The sequence below is a fragment of the Piliocolobus tephrosceles genome, chromosome 6 (assembly GCF_002776525.5).
Source record: "Piliocolobus tephrosceles isolate RC106 chromosome 6, ASM277652v3, whole genome shotgun sequence".
Taxonomy (NCBI): domain Eukaryota; kingdom Metazoa; phylum Chordata; class Mammalia; order Primates; family Cercopithecidae; genus Piliocolobus; species Piliocolobus tephrosceles.
This window is the reverse complement of record NC_045439.1, coordinates 17,983,451-17,999,425: the sequence shown is the minus strand read 5'-3', so window position 1 is coordinate 17,999,425 and position 15,975 is coordinate 17,983,451. Positions and strand designations below refer to the sequence as shown.

At 41.3% G+C, this 15,975-nt stretch overlaps 1 protein-coding gene across 1 annotated transcript in view; it reads right to left on the bottom strand.

Annotated features, from left to right (window-relative positions):
- PTPN21 (protein tyrosine phosphatase non-receptor type 21) overlaps positions 1-15,975 on the bottom strand; it is an 89,224-nt gene that overhangs the window by 30,231 nt on the left and 43,018 nt on the right. The window contains exons 4-9 of the mRNA XM_023205395.1: positions 14,530-14,597; positions 13,632-13,702; positions 10,473-10,560; positions 9,973-10,061; positions 6,008-6,095; positions 5,220-5,299 (exon numbers count right to left, since the gene is read on the bottom strand). Of these exons, the coding sequence (XP_023061163.1) occupies positions 5,220-5,299; positions 6,008-6,095; positions 9,973-10,061; positions 10,473-10,560; positions 13,632-13,702; positions 14,530-14,597 (484 nt within the window). The remainder of the gene's footprint in view (positions 1-5,219; positions 5,300-6,007; positions 6,096-9,972; positions 10,062-10,472; positions 10,561-13,631; positions 13,703-14,529; positions 14,598-15,975) is intronic.

Here is a 15,975-nt window from a genome sequence, read left to right as displayed (position 1 = left end):
GCAGTTTTGTTAAATGCCTATCACGCTTTAGTTTACCCATCTGGCCCATGATAACAAGTCTACCAATACTTCAGAATCATAATATTGGAACATGACTAAACAGTCTATATTGAGAGCCTTTAAAACATGGTCGTAACAATTAAAGTTCTTTTCATTTTATTATCAAGCAAAATTTTAAAAGCTAATATTGAAAGCTTCATTTACTTTACGTGGGAAACAAACACTCACAATGAAATATTATTAGTTCCCTACAGAATGAATCATAAGTAATTACATAGGAATAGCTCATGGAAATTGACTGCCACAATCTATCGGATATATAGAGATTGAAAACAAACTTTGGAAAACAGCCCTTTAAACATAATTATTCCATTTTGAAAAGAATCAGGTGTTTCTTATTTAGGTATAATATATGCAACTGATGATATTAATGTAGTTTTATTCACACTTGCCAATAAATAGCAATATTCCAAAAACTAGAGCTGAATTTCTAAGACTGAATCATTCACCATAATCAATCATTTGTTGCTTTTCCCTCTTCCCTCTTTTACTTATTACAAGTTGTTAATTTGCAAAAAAAAAAAAAAAAAAAAAAAAAAGGCACTAACCACCAGCCAATATGGATGCCTCATGGAAAGGGATTATGTTTTATGGTTTATTCAGATTGTAGATTCTCCACTATTTTCCAGAGAAGAAATGAACTGAGGTAATAATGGCTCGATATTATGAACTTATTAAAGTCTTTAAAATGAAAATGCTGTGGTTCAACAGACTGCATTATCTACTGCTTGAATCTTAGAACTTACTTCTGCATAGAAATCATGCCACATATGGCTGGATAACCAGGCCAGCCCCGGGGAACCCCAAAGGCAACGAGCACTGTTGAACATCACCACCAGGGGGAACACTTTCATATGCAAATACACCCAGGCAGCTAGCGGAAACCAGTTCCCACATTTACAAAGAAAGCAGGTTCCGGCCGGGCGCGGTGGCTCAAGCCTGTAATCCCAGCACTTTGGGAGGCCGAGACAGGCGGATCACGAGGTCAGGAGATCGAGACCATCCTGGCTAATACGGTGAAACTCCCGTCTCTACTAAAAAATACAAAAAAATAGCCGGGCGAGGTGGCGGGCGCCTGTAGTCCCAGCTACTTGGGAGGCTGAGGCAGGAGAATGGCGTAAACCCGGGGGGCGGAGCTTGCAGTGAGCTGAGATCCGGCCACTGAACTCCAGCCTGGGCGACAGAGCAAGACTCCGTCTCAAAAAAAAAAAAAAAAAAAAAAAAAAAAAAAGAAAGAAAGCAGGTTCCTCCTCCCTGTCAGTGCTTACGAAAATCCCATCACCAGAACAGTGGTGGGGACTCGGATGCAAACATGGTGCAGGGGAAGGCAGAGAAGAGACAGGGACTCGGCCACACGTGCAAACCACTGGGCAGCTCCCTGTCCGGGTGGGCATCTCTGCATGTTATCTTTACACTGTTGTTCCTGCCCAGAGTTTCTCTCACACCCTGCAAGACAGAAGGCACTTCCATAGCCTTTCTCCTTCCTTCCTGGTACTAAGGGGCAAAATGCCCTTGTTACACTTTCCCTCCACCCCGTGCCTCATTTACAATCTGTAATAAAAGGAAGAGACAAAGGAGCAAAAGGGCTCTTCTCCCCTGTGACTCCCATCACTGCCACACTCCAGCTCCCATCGTTCACTAAGCCCTTACACACCGGGCACCTTGCCAGATAGGGGACACGAAGATGAGGAAGAGGGGACCCTGCCCTCATGGAGCTCCATCAAACAAGAGAGAAAGATCAAATCCACATGAAAAGAGCAGGCAGGAACTACTCTAAGAGGCTAGCACAGCAGTTAAGAGCACAGACTCGAGTCTTGCTGCTCCACTTACTAGTTGTGTGGCAGGGCAAGACATTTCACTTCTCTAAGTCTCCATACCTTCATCAATAATGGGATAGTAATAATTGTGCCCAACAGGGTTACTGTAAGGATTAAAGAAAATAAAAGCTCTCAGTATAATGCTTGACATAGAGCAAGCATTTACTAAATTATTGTTACGAATTATTCAGATCATTGTTACAAAAGACAGAAAAAAACAGAACTTTCAGAGTGGTATTGAGGACTATACAAACTGTATGCTTGGTAGTGTCTACAGGGGCTGTATTTTAAACTCAATCTTGAAGAATGACTAAGTCTGTCAGAGAAGGGAAGGAAGGACATTTTAGCAAAGGCCTGGGCTGGGAGCATTCACATGATAAGGAAAGACTTTTTCCTGGAGTCAGACTCCAAGGCCACTGGGCTTGGGCAGCTAAGTCCAGAGAAGGACCTGAGGAGTCTGCCCTTAATCCTGTAGCCAGGACAGGGCAGGTGAGAGGCACATACTCAGATTTGTTCCTGACATGTAACTTCAACAGCAGTGCTACATATTTTGCTTATCTATCTAGAAGACTGCATACAGGTGAGATAGGGCATGGGGGGCCAAGTGGGAGGCAGCTCCAGGAGGCGCCTCCAGAAATGGTGCAAGGACAAGAGGACAGCTTAAAGAAAGGTTGTGAGAATTGAACGAAACATTTCAGGCCTCAGCTTAGATGTCACTTGGCTGGGTAGCCTTTCCTATCTTGGCAGTTCTGGGTGAGGTACCATTTTCCTAAGGGATCTTACAGCACCAGCACCAAGACATCTCGAATCAGAGCTCTTAACACTTGTATCTACAGATTAGTTGAACAAATTAATTAAGGCCGATAGTGAGCCAGGCCCTTGCTTGACACGGGGAATATAGCACTGAAGGCAGGGAAGAATGTCTGTCCTCATGCACTGCTGTAGAGCTTACCTGCTGGCAGGGGATATAGGCAAACAAGCAAACAAACAAATACAGAAATTCACATGGTGCTAAGTGCTATAAAGAACAAAACAAAGTTAGAGGGCAAAGAGACAGATTGTAGTGGAAGGGGAGTACCATAGGACAATCAGGGACAGCCTCTGAAGAGGGTCATATCTGACCAGACAGCAGATAGCAGGCTGTAATGAGGGAGCAAGGCAGGTGGAGACCTGGGAAAACAGCAAGGACAGTGTCCCCTAGGGCGAGGCACATCTGTAGCCTAGCCAGGATACCACTGTGGCTGGAACAGAGCAAGCAAGGAGGAGGATAAAAGACACAAGGTTGGAACCAGACAAGCACCACACTGTGTATGGTTTCATACTTTTATTAGAAGTAAAATGGGGCCAGGCATGGTGGCTCACACTTGTCTAGCACTTTGGGAAGCCGGGGCAGGAGGATCCCTCAAGTCCAGAAGTTTGAGACCAGTCTGGACAACATAAGGAGATCCCGCCTCTATAAAAAATATCAAAAAATTAACCAGGTGTGGTGGTACACAACCATCTACTCAGGAGGCGGAGGTGGGAGGATCACCTGAGCCCAAGGAGGTTGAGAGGCTGCTGTGAGCCATGATCATGCCACTGTACTTAGCCTGGGTGACAGAGCTGACTCAAAAACAAACTAAAAAAATTACTTAAAAAAAGAAGTGGAATGCCAAAGGAGGGTTAAGAAGAGTGACAGGATCTGGGCTGGGTGCTGTGGCTCATGCCTGTAATCCTGGCACTTTGGGAGGCCGAGGTGGGTAGATCACGAGGTCAGGAGTTTGAGACCATCCTGGCCAACATGGTGAAACCCCATCTCTACTAAAAATACAAAAAATTAGCTGGGCGTGGTGGCACGCACCTGTAGTCCTAGCTACTCAGGAGGCTGAGGCAGGAGAATCACTTGAACCCGGGAGGCGGAGGCTGCAGTGAGCCAAGATCATGCCATTGCACTCTAGCCTGGGCAACAGAGCAAGACTCTTATCTCAAAAAAAAAAAAAGAGTGACAGGATCTGATTCAGGTTAAAATGAGATCATTCTGGCTGACATATGGAAAATAAGCTACAGGTAGTGAAGGCACAGAAACAAGAAAGTCAGAAGGCTACCATAATATTCTGACGAGAAGCAGTGGCAGCTAGCACCAAGCTGCTAGCACGAGTGGTAAAAATGGTCAGGTTTCATACCACATCCAATTCATCAGCAAGTTCTGCCAGCTGTACCTTCAGAATACACAGGCAGTAGTATATATTCACCACAACTTTCAGAGTGGTATTGAGGACTAAGCAAACTAAATGCTTGCGGTAGGGTGCAGAAGTCAAGAGCTCAGGGAGGGCCGGGCACGGCGACTCACATCTGTAATCCCAGCACTTTGGGAGGCCGAGGCAGGCAGATCACCTGAGGTCGGGAGTTCAAGACCAGCCTGGCCAACATGAAGAAACCCTGTCTCTACTGAAAATACAAAATTAGCGGTGTGTGGTGGCACATGCCTGTAATCCCAGCTACTCGGGAGGCTGAGGCAGGAGAATCACTTGAACCAGGAGCTCAGCGGGAGGACAGGCTAGGAGAAGCCCCCTAGAGGAGCGGATTTGGAGAAAAGGCCTCAGGACCAAACCAGCGAACGTGACTGAGAAGAAACAGTCTAGAAAGAGGAAGCCTAGCAGCAGGTGGTGTCCTGGCAGCCAAAGAGCAGGATTCAGGAAGGATGGAATGAGCTGTCGGAGGATCAGTACTGCAGAGCGGTCAAGTGAAAGAACTCATAAAATGATCACTGGACAAAAGTCACCTCACCACAACAAGCAGTGTCAGTAAGGTGGAAGCTTAGGGGAAACAGGATGGAAGGAAGGAAATAAACAAGCATACACAACTCTCTTGAGGCAACCTGCTATTAAGGAAAGCACAGATATGGTGCAGAGGCTGGAGGGGAATAGAGATGAAGGACAATATTTTACATGTGCAATATCACCGTGTGCTTTATTGATCCGTCAGACAGTGAAAAACCCATGTAGGCTAAGAAAAATGCACACCAGGAAGGAGGGGCACAAATTCTTCAGGTGGCTGGAAAAGCTGAATAATCTTTAATGATTCAAAATGCTGACCAGAGGATTGATTTAAACAAATAAAGGATATTATTCCCTTTTTACCTTTCAAGAATTAGAACCGTTCTCGTAACTAGTTGAAATAAATCTTAGAGGCATACAATGTAGTTATTAGAAGTTGGTCCAAAGCTAAAATGAGGAAAATAGCTACAGGATCAAAAAAAAAATATCAATTGATAAAATGTCTTTCTTGATGATACAGTATACTCAAGATTACAATTTCTAAATTCATTATTTTTGATAATTTCCACGAGCAGGACATACTTACAGGTTACACTGGTTTAGTCTGTAAAACTTGTGTCGCGCAACACAGAGTCTCCAAATGTATTTTGCAGTTTCCATGTCTTCCTAGCAAACAAAATAGGCATAAAGCAGTATGAAAGCACACACACAACTTGATACATTTAATGCAGAGTTTGTCTAAATACATAATGGGTGACATCATATGACAAAGTCACTTTCAGGACACTATAAGCCTTTCATTTTCCAACACTATGCCCATGGTATGAATACTACAAGTAGGATTTAACTTAGGAAGACAAAACAATCTGTTCTAACAGTGTGATTCTCATATTAAACAGTTTCAAAATGACATGGGAATCTAAAAACTATAAAAATACCAACTTTTATTCTTGCCAAATATACTCAGACATTTTTAAACAAAAATATGACTCAGTAACTCAATATTGCCTTTGTCAAGAGAGCAAAAGCAAATAACTGTTAAATAACATTTCTTCAGAGCTATTCATTTATCCATGAAATTTAAGATATCAATGCTTACTTTCTCCCCCACTTAACCCCTGAGGTTTAATTTAAAGGTTATCATGATCCGACAGTAGTTATCCAAAGACTCATTCATTCAGCATTTACTGAGCAGCCATTTTTTGCCAACTGCCATTTTGCAAAATGCTATATGATAAAACAGCATGTTTTATACAATTACGAAATATTGTAATTTTAATGCTGCCCTGCCTCCAAACACATACAAGCATGCAGAAGTAGAACTTGTTAACTTTTAGGAAAAACATTCCATGCAGACCCCTAATGTTTACTCACAGTTTGAAATTGGATGGTCTCCTCTTTATTTGCCAGTTCTAATGCAAAAAAGGACTTGTTGTGGGACATGTTGGCAATGTCATGCCACCTAAAGAACAGCAAATAGAGAACGGCAATGTGAGTGCCTGTGGGCAAAACAAGGAGATAGAATATACAAGTTTTCCCTAAGCCTGACGTGTAAGTTAGCATTTGGTGACATTTTTGAGAAAAACAAAAAACAAAAAACACGAGACCAGCCTGGCCAACATGGTGAAACCCTGTCTCTATTAAAAATACAAAAACTAGGCCAGGCATGGTGGCTCACACCTGCAATCCCAGCATTTTGGGAGGCCGAGGCAGGTGGATCACCTGAGGTCAGGAGTTTCAGACTCCTGGCCAACATGGTGAAACCCTGTCTCTACTAATACAAAAAAGTTAGCTGGGCGTGGTGGTAGGCACCTGCAATCCCGGCTACTTGGGAGGCTGAGGCAGGAGAATTGCTTGAACCCAGGAGGTGGAGGTTGTAGTGAGCTGAGACAGCACCATTGCACTCCAGCCTAGGCAACAAAAACGAAACTCCGTCTTTAAAAAAAAAAAAAATTACAAAAACTAGGCCAGGTGAGGTGGCAAGCACCTGTAATCCCAGCTACTCAGGAGGCTGAGGCAGAAGAATCATTCCTCTGAACCCAGGAGGCAGAGGTTGCAGTGAGCTGAGACAGCACCATTGCACTCCAGCCTAGGCAACAAAAACAAAACTCTGTCTTAAAAAAAAAAAAAAGAAATTACAAAAACAAGGCCAGGCAAGGTGGCAGGCACCTGTAATCCCAGCTACTCAGGAGGCTGAGGCAGAAGAATCGTCTGAACCCAGGAGGCAGAGGTTGCAGTGAGCCAAGATTGCACCATTGCATACCAGCCTGGGCAACAGAGCGAGACTCCGTCTCAAAAAAAAAAAAAAAAAACAGTGGTTTTAATCAGCTAGCATGAATGTTCTAATTGAAGTGACAGCAGCTAGTTGTAAAAGGTAAACTCATGTATACTAAATGAGGGAAAAGAGAATTTAAAAGATGTAAAATGTATCATTCTCATGTGTCAGATTTGCTTGATGGAAGATCCCTGTCTTAGCTGATTGCCAATGCCTTATTTACTCATTCAACAAAATAAAAGACACCTATTATAACAATGCCAGAAATTGCAGTCGGTCCTAGGGACACTAAGATTAGTGAAGTACAGTGCTTCCCTCAAAAGAGCACAGGTGATGGCCGGGCGTGGTGGCTCAAGCCTGTAATCCCAGCACTTTGGGAGGCCGAGACGGGTGGATCACGAGGTCAGGAGATCGAGACCATCCTGGTCTACACGGTGAAACCCCGTCTCTACTAAAAATACAAAAAACTAGCCGGGCGAGATGGCGGGCGCCTGTGGTCCCAGCTACTCGGGAGGCTGAGGCAGGAGAATGGTGTAGACCCGGGAGGCGGAGCTTGTAGTGAGCCGAGATCGCGCCACTGCACTCCAGCCTGGGCGACAGAGCGAGACTCCGTCTCAAAAAAAAAAAAAAAAAAAAAAAAAAGAGCACAGGTGGAGGGGAAAGGTGGGAGAAAGAACACAGAAGCCAGTAAGAACCTTTAAGTGCTGCAGGTATTAAAATAAGGCACAAAAGTTGGGGAGGTGTGCTCTGAAAAGCTTCAGGGTGAAGATAAATTTGAAATGCCAGGAACTCAAAGAGTGAACTATTCTGGAAGTGATCACTACGATTCAAAATCTCATACTTTCTAATTTTATCATATTAGCTTTTATATGTTAATATTTGATTTTATTACATAATCTCAGAATGTCATAAAAAGAAAAAATTATGGAAGAAAAAATTTTATCCTTCTCCATTAGATTTATTTTAAATGTATTAAAATAAATCAACTTAGTAGTGATTCAGTGTTTGTTAAATCTAAAGATTATTAGCATCACAGTAAGGCAACTGTGAAAATTCCCATCCAGTGATAAAGGAAGCCAGGCAGATGCCTCAAGTTTCCATGTGACACTTTGGGCACCATCAGAGCCCTGCCCTTCAGGTGAAGCCACAGATCAATTTTCCTCTCCTCCCCCTGACCCCCAACTCAGCATGTTGGGAAGGGTTAATATAAGTGGTGTGGGGACAAGAGAGCAACTGCCAAAGGGGAGCCACCCAGCTCAGGGCAATGCATTCTAGAAGTGGGGTTCTGCTCCCCAAGTGATGGGTACTCTCTGAGGTCATAATCACCATGGAGAATTCATGGCTCAAGAGGCAGTAAAGCAAAGGAAGTGAGGGAGGAGATGTCAGTTTAGAGAAAAAGCTCTTCAAAGGCAAAACTAGTTCTCAAGAAGAAATGGTAGGAGTGGTTTAGAAAGCTTGAGTAATGTGTGTGTTGCGATGCTGGCAGTGAGTAGGGGGTGGAGAGAATAAAAGCATTTAATACAGTAATTAAGAGCCCACACATAAAGTGGAGGACCCCAAGTTATAGTCCTAGTTATGCCAATTAATAACTGAGGGACCATGGACAAATCACAACTTTTCTAAGCCTCAATTATCACATGTGCAAAGAGGTGGTGATACCTACTGCTGAGAGTGTTATGAAGATTACACTAAAAAAATTCACATAAAATGCTCAGCATAGTTTATCTGACTCATGATAAGCACTCAACAAATGGTAGACATGAAGGAACCAAAAATCAAAAGTTATAGAATATGTTTTCCTGCCTTATAAAAACAATATAAGCTTTTGGTTGGACACCATGGCTCACGCCTGTAATCCCATCACCTTTGGAGGCCAAAGAGGGAGAATCGCTTGAGTCCAGGAGTTAGAGACCAGCCTGGGCAACACAGCGAGACCTCATCTCTATAAAATAAAATAAATAATAAATATAAATGTAAAAACAATATAAACTTTTAATTTTCACTACTCTGTACCCAATTTACTGAACTGGGTAAATAGAATCTCAGAGTAAAACTGCAAGTATTTCTACGAAATGAACTTTGGATTTTCCAAATTACAGATTTTAAGGAATTAAAGGCAGGGATTGTACAATATGGACCAACTTACTATCTTTAAGATACAAATTAGAACACAGAATACTATAAAGGAAATTAAAATCACCTGTAGTTTCATTGTTCGGAGTCAGTTACTATTAGTACATTGCTACATATGCTTTCCATCTTTCTTCACATTCCAAGATTTCCACAAATGAATAGTATCTTTTTTTATATCAGCAAAAAAACCAACATTATAAAAAATTATTGAAATTTGCTTAGATACTGGTATTTTAGGAATTTTGGTACAAAACTAGAGTCAAAACAAAGATCTATATTTTTCATAGGAAAAAGCCCTATAGGCCGGGCACAGTGGGCTCACCCCTGGAATCCCAGCACTCTGGGAGGCAGGCAGATAGCCTTAGCCCAAGAGTTTGAGACTAGCCTGGGCAACATGGCGAAGCTGTCTCTACAAAAAATACAAAAATGAGCCAGGCATGGTGGCATTAGCCTGTAGTCCTAGCTACTCAGGAAGCTGGGATGGGAGGATCACTTCAGCCTGGGAGGTCAAGGCTGCAGTGAGTGGTGACTATACCACTGTACTCTAGCCTGGGCAACAGAGTGAGACCTTGTCTCACAGTAAATAAATTAACCAATAAATAGTGCTGGAAACCACAGCTCAAATTAAAAATTCACATCAAAACAAAGAATGGCCTCCATATGGCACAAAAAGGGTCACACATTTTTAAGCATTTTATAATAGGCCGTCATTATAGGCATTATATTCTGGAAATTTCGTTTTGAAGAAAGTGGCTTACTGAAAAGGACTGTTGCATTCCAATGGTATTTTTTTTTCTAGGAAAGGAATTATTTCCATTTTTTAATGAGACCTTGGTATAGACTTGTGAACAATTTAACTGCTGTAAGTACTAAAAAAATATATCACCAACAGGAGTCATAGAAAATATACAAAAAGAGGTAAGAAAAATACCTAAATACCACAGGATGCCTTCCATTCTTGTGTTTCACAAAGATACCTTCAAGACACGCTCCAATGGATATGTCACTTCCTTGGCTATCCTAAAAGGAGAAAGCAAAAGAAGAAACACCCAGGAAGCAGATGCAGAGGAACTGCTGCTACAGAGTTCCCTGGACTGGCTTCCCAGATGCAGAAAGTTCAGAAGATCTACAGAGTAACTATGCAGGAAGACAAAAGTCTGAATGAGATCTATGATCTTATAGATATGTATAAAAATTGAAAAAGTTTGGCCCTCCTTAGGAACTCTATTTCAAGACCATTTCAAAGTATGAACCACAAAATGGGAATGCATTTTGCCACAAAATTTTGGTCACCAGGACCTCGGCTTTTAAGTTTCCAGAGTTTTGCATGTCCTCAGCCTTTGCACATAAGGACATCCTTGGATTTCCCCACGATTTTCTCAAATTTGTGAGCCTAACTTTAAAGAACCCCAGCCACTGAGCCACAGTTACCTTAGCAGGGTAGCTCTCTTCTCCATAGCCATCCATTCTCTCTACCTCCTGCATGTATAGCATTTCAGCATCAGGAGCTGCGAGCCCTCTATAACCCAAAAGAAGCAAGATTGTTCACAAAGCAAGCTTAAAATGGTTTAAAATAAAGCTTTTCTTAAAACCTATGTATCAATTTAGCATAGGACATTACAAACATTTCAAGTTTCTAAGCATCTATAATTGGTTATATCAACATATTGATATTTACTGAAAACCAGTATGTGTAAAGCACCGTACTGAATGCTGAGGGTATCACATGAGATCCTGCTCTCTATACTTAAGGCAGATGAGTGGGAAGGTAGGGGATAAAAAAACTTCCTAAAAAAATCTTCAGGTGAAATCTTGAACTTCTCTTAAATCACCAAGTAATTGCTTATTATCCCAAATATCAGGGCTGGGCACGGTGACTCATGCCTGTAACCTCAGCACCTTGGGAAGCCAAGGAGAAAGGACCACCCGAGGCCAGCAGTTTGAGACCAGCCTGGGCAACATAGTGAGACCTTATCACTACAAAAAAAAAAAAAAAAAATGTTTAAATTAGCCAGGCATGGTGGTGCAACATCTATAGTCCCAGCTGCTTGGAAGGTTGAGGTGGGAAGACTGCTTGAACCCAGGAGTTCAAGGATGCAGTGAGCTATGATTGCTCCACTGCACACCAGTCTGGGCAACAAAAACAAAAAACAAAAAACAAAAAACAAAAACAAAAACAACAAAATATCAGGCATTACTGAGAATTATGTGCTAAATGTTGAATACAGGGAATAAGGGTATGAGGAGGCTACATGAAAACCCCTTTTCGCTCAGGTGAGTGGAGTGCAGCACTACTAGGATGGGTAGGAAGGCAGCGTGGGTACAGGAGGAGTGCCCAAGTGCATGCAGACTTGCATCTCCAGCCTCATCTTTCGATGCTCCCCTCTGTGCTCAAGGCACCCACACTGCAGCCATCCCAAACTCTGCCATCTCTTCAGATAGAGTATGTTCCCTAGCCCCTCTGGGCTTTTGCACATGAGAATCCCTCTTCTTGGTATGCCTGTGACTCACTTGTGGATCTGGCCAATCCCTAATATCCTTCAAGACTCTGTCTATGTATCATTTCCTCTGGGTCGCCTTCTGGGATTCCCCAGTGCCCCAATTCTGTGTAGTCCCAACACATTCCACCCGTACCCCTCTAACTGCACTCATTATCTTCTTATATGTATTATCATTACTATAGTGGGTTGTCCTGCCAGCCCTCATATTGCAGGGCTGGGAATGCACACTTAGAAGACAAGAAATTATTCTATTTATCTTTGTGCCATAGCATCCAGCACTCTTACTCTGCCTAATACAGAGTAAGAACACTAAGCTATCTTTTAAAGAAATGCACAAATGAATAAATGGAAGTGACAAAAGTCAGGGCAATGTGTGCCTGAGTCAGGATCAATTAAGCTAAAAAAGAAATGGTTCATGTGGACAGCAGAAGGTAAAGCTGGGAAGGCAGGATTTAACCAATTTATGGGAGGCCTTTAATCCCAGAGTAATGAACTCGGGCTAGCAGGAAGCATGAAAATACCCACAAGCACGTGGAAGGAGAAGGAGAGAGGTAAGAGGAAAGTGATATGCTAGGGAGATTAATCTTTTGTGAGCCACTGTGTGGATTTGAGTGGAGAGAGACTAGAAGCAAAAGTTTATTTTATTTGGAAGGGGATAAGCAATAGGTTCTAACGAAACTGACCTGCTTTCAATTCCCACCTTTACCACATGTAGAGGTAACTAAATCTTTCTCTTTTTTTGGCTCTGTCACCAGGTTGGAGTGCAGTGGCACCATCTCAGCTCATTGCAACCTCTGCCTCCCGGGTTCAAGCAAATCCCCTGCCTCAGCCTTCTGAGTAGCTGAGACTACCGGTGTATGCCACAACATCTGGCTAATATTTTGTATTTTAGTGGAGACAGGGTTTCATCATGTTTGCCAGGATATTCTCGATCTCCTGACTTCATGATCTGCCCACCTCAGCCTCCCAAAGTGCTGGGATTATAGGCTTGAGCCACTGCTGCCGGCCAGAGATAACTAAATCTTTTTGAGTTTGGTTTCCCCATCTGTAAGATAGAGATAATAATGTTTATCTTAATGAGTAGTTATAAGAATTTAATGGTAGAGTACAGACAGTCCTCAACTTATGATGGTTCAACTGAATGACTTTTCAACTTTACAATGGTACAAAGGTGATACAAATTCAGTAGGAATTGTACTTCGAGGACCCGTACAACTATTCTGTTTTTCACTTTCAGTACTGTATTCAACAAATTATATGAGATATTCAACATTATAAAATATATTACAGGCTTTGTGTTAGATGATTTTGCCCAACCGTATGCTGATGTAAGTGTTCTGAGAACAGGTAGGGTAGGCTAGGCTAAGCTATGATGTTCAGCAGGACTGGTCTATTAAATACATCTTGACTTACAGTATTTTCAACTTACTATGGGTTTATCAGGACTTAACCCCATCCTAAGTCAAGGAGCATCTGTATGTGGAAATGTGTGGTAGTTGGTTTAGAATGAAACCTAGCATTCTCTAGAAGAGTATTTTTTCTTATAGGCAACACAGAGATTCACCATGAAAGAATGTCAATATGTACAAGTATACAAAGGTATGCAGAAGCATAGTTCAGAGTAATAAGCACCATAGCTCTTAGCGTAGCTCCCCAGATGACAGACACAGCTTCCGTAGGTATACAGAGGGAAGTAACCCTGGACTTGCTAAGCTATATCATAAAAGAAAACAAATCATCCTAATTTTACATTAACCTATACAGGATGAGGTTATCAAATAAACCTTTACTATACACAGTAAAAAATGGGCACCCATCAATGACTGGCTGCTTTCAACTTCCTCAGTGTCCTCACTGCTAAAAAAGGACAATAAATGAGTAATATGAGTAAGTGCTTACTTAGAACAGCACATGGCACATAGTGAGTACTATGTAAATGTTGGCTACTTGTAATAGCAGTGGCAGTAATGTTCCAAATTTAGTTGGGCAAATACATATTAATCATGTAAATTAAATATTTAATTGAATATTTCAAATTCAAGCAGACATTGGTTCTATGCTATTTCCATGTCTTATTTCTTAGAGTTACCTGTATTTCTGATGTAGTAAGGCCACTTTTTGGGTTGCTTCTTCCAGTACTTTTTCATCTTGTAACCATCCCTGAAGAAAACACACAGTGGTAAGTACGTGACAATTCACCCAAATTTCTTAGAAGGAATCATGGCTATTGACTGTTAATGACTCTTGTCACTATCTGGCAAAATTATGACTATTGTTAATATATGGGAGCTTTGCTTACATAGGTAATCACCTTTCTAAGGAATTAAGTGGCTTCTTCACAGGAGCCAAAAAAAAAAAAAAAACTTGCCCCACCTTCTCAATTCATCCCTGGGAAAGTTTCAGCTCAGTTATTTCAAGTTGGTGACAGTAGTCAGCCAGTCCTGAGCCCAGCAAGATAAAAACATCTTATGTGTTCTCTGGCTGGCTGTATAGACACTCAGAAGAGCATACCACACCTTCCTTAGTTGTTGCAATGCAGTTTCCATGTCCTTTCCATCAGTAATGACTTTATAAAAGTAGAAGGCAGTGTCTTTGTCATCTACTTTTTAAATTGTTGATGAGAAGTGACATTCATTCCTCAATATAATTTTGTAAGCTTTCAAAACTTCAGTTAAAAGCAAAACCTGTGCATGCTTCCTGAGAAGCTGAAAATGAATCCCTCTTTTTAAACTCACATTCAAATAGAAAACAAATATCTCTAGGCACAGTGCAGTCACTATAGACTCTTCAGATTCTGTGGGTTCACAAGGACCAAGATGACTACAATGGAGAAAGCAGTCACACTTGAGATGTTTATAAGAGGGAATTTTTTTTTATAATCCTATTCCTGACAGTAAGTCTATCATACGGATTTCATTTCAGGGATTATTAAGGGTATAGGAATGAACTGTTTGTTTTAAAAAGCTCAGTGTCAAAAGAAGTCTTACCACAGGAAACAAGGCAAATTTCTGAAGAAAGTCCTGGGATTCATACTGATCAAAGTCACCAAAATCAGCTATATAGAATGACAAAAACTCACATGTTAATTATATTTAAATTTCATTGCAAAATATGCGCAACAAAATTCAACATGCCGTATATATAGATGGTATGCTAATATTTCAGAAGTCAAATTTTTTATAACTATAAAAAGTATATTTTAAAAGTATCTTTTTAAAAATGTTAATTAGGCAGACATGAGTCTTAGCTTGGAAAAATGCCTATGAATTAAATAAAAAAACAAGTTGCAAGCTATATGTAATATGATCTCATTTTTATAGTTAAAATGCAAACAAAACCTACTCTGTAATCATATATGCTTGCTTATGTACAGAAAAATATCAAGGAGAAACCAAATTGTCAACAGTAGTGATGAAATGGACTTAGAACACTTGAATATATTACAGCAAGATATATTTGTTTTGAAATTTTTAATTTTTTTAAAAAATTGACAATTCAGAAAAATGCTTACGAAAAAGTAATTCTTAAAGCCAAAAAGGATACTTAAGAAAATCCAAAGTACCTTGAAAAGGAATGTGGCTGTATGTGCATCAGGCATTTGTTTAAAAATGATGCATGTCTCCATGCCTGCTAATAGCTGAAGGAGTTTTATTAATAATTATTCTGATTAAATTTCACTCCCAAGGCGAAATGCCAGTTATTGTTTGAAATAACGCCCCGTCAGAAACCTTCCCGGCCAGGCACAGTGGCTCACACCTATAATCCCAGCACTTCAGTAAGCCAAGGAGGGAGGAGAGCTTGAGCCCAAGAGATAGCAAGACCCTATCTCTACAGAAAAGTTTAAAAATTAGCCAGGATGGTAGCGCACACCTGTAGTCACAGCTACTTGGGAGGCTCAGGTGGGAGGTTCACTTGAGCCCAGTAGGTTGTGGCTGCAGTGCGCCACGATCACATCACTGCACTCGAGCCGAGGCAACAGAGTAAGACTGTCTCCAGAAAAAAGAAAATACACACATACATGTAAATACATGTATATCAGACAGGTAAAAATGAAAAAAATAAATAATTCAAAAATGCTGGTGAAATGCAGAATCTTTATTTATATACGTACATTTTAAAGATAAGGTCTTGCTGTGTTGCCCAGGCTGGTCTCGAACTCCTGGACTCAAGCAATCCTCCCATGTTGGCCTCCCAAAGTGCTGGGATTAGAGGCATGAGACACCACACCCAGCCATCTTTATCTATTATGATTGATGCTATTACTGCATAATCCAGGACAACCATTTAAGAAACCAAACAAGTGGGAGTGTGGTGAGGGATAAAAGACTATATATGGGGTACAGGGTACACTGTTCAGGTGATGGGTACACCCAAATTTCAGAAATCACCACTAAAGAATTAATTCATGTAACCATGGCCAGGCACAGTGGCTC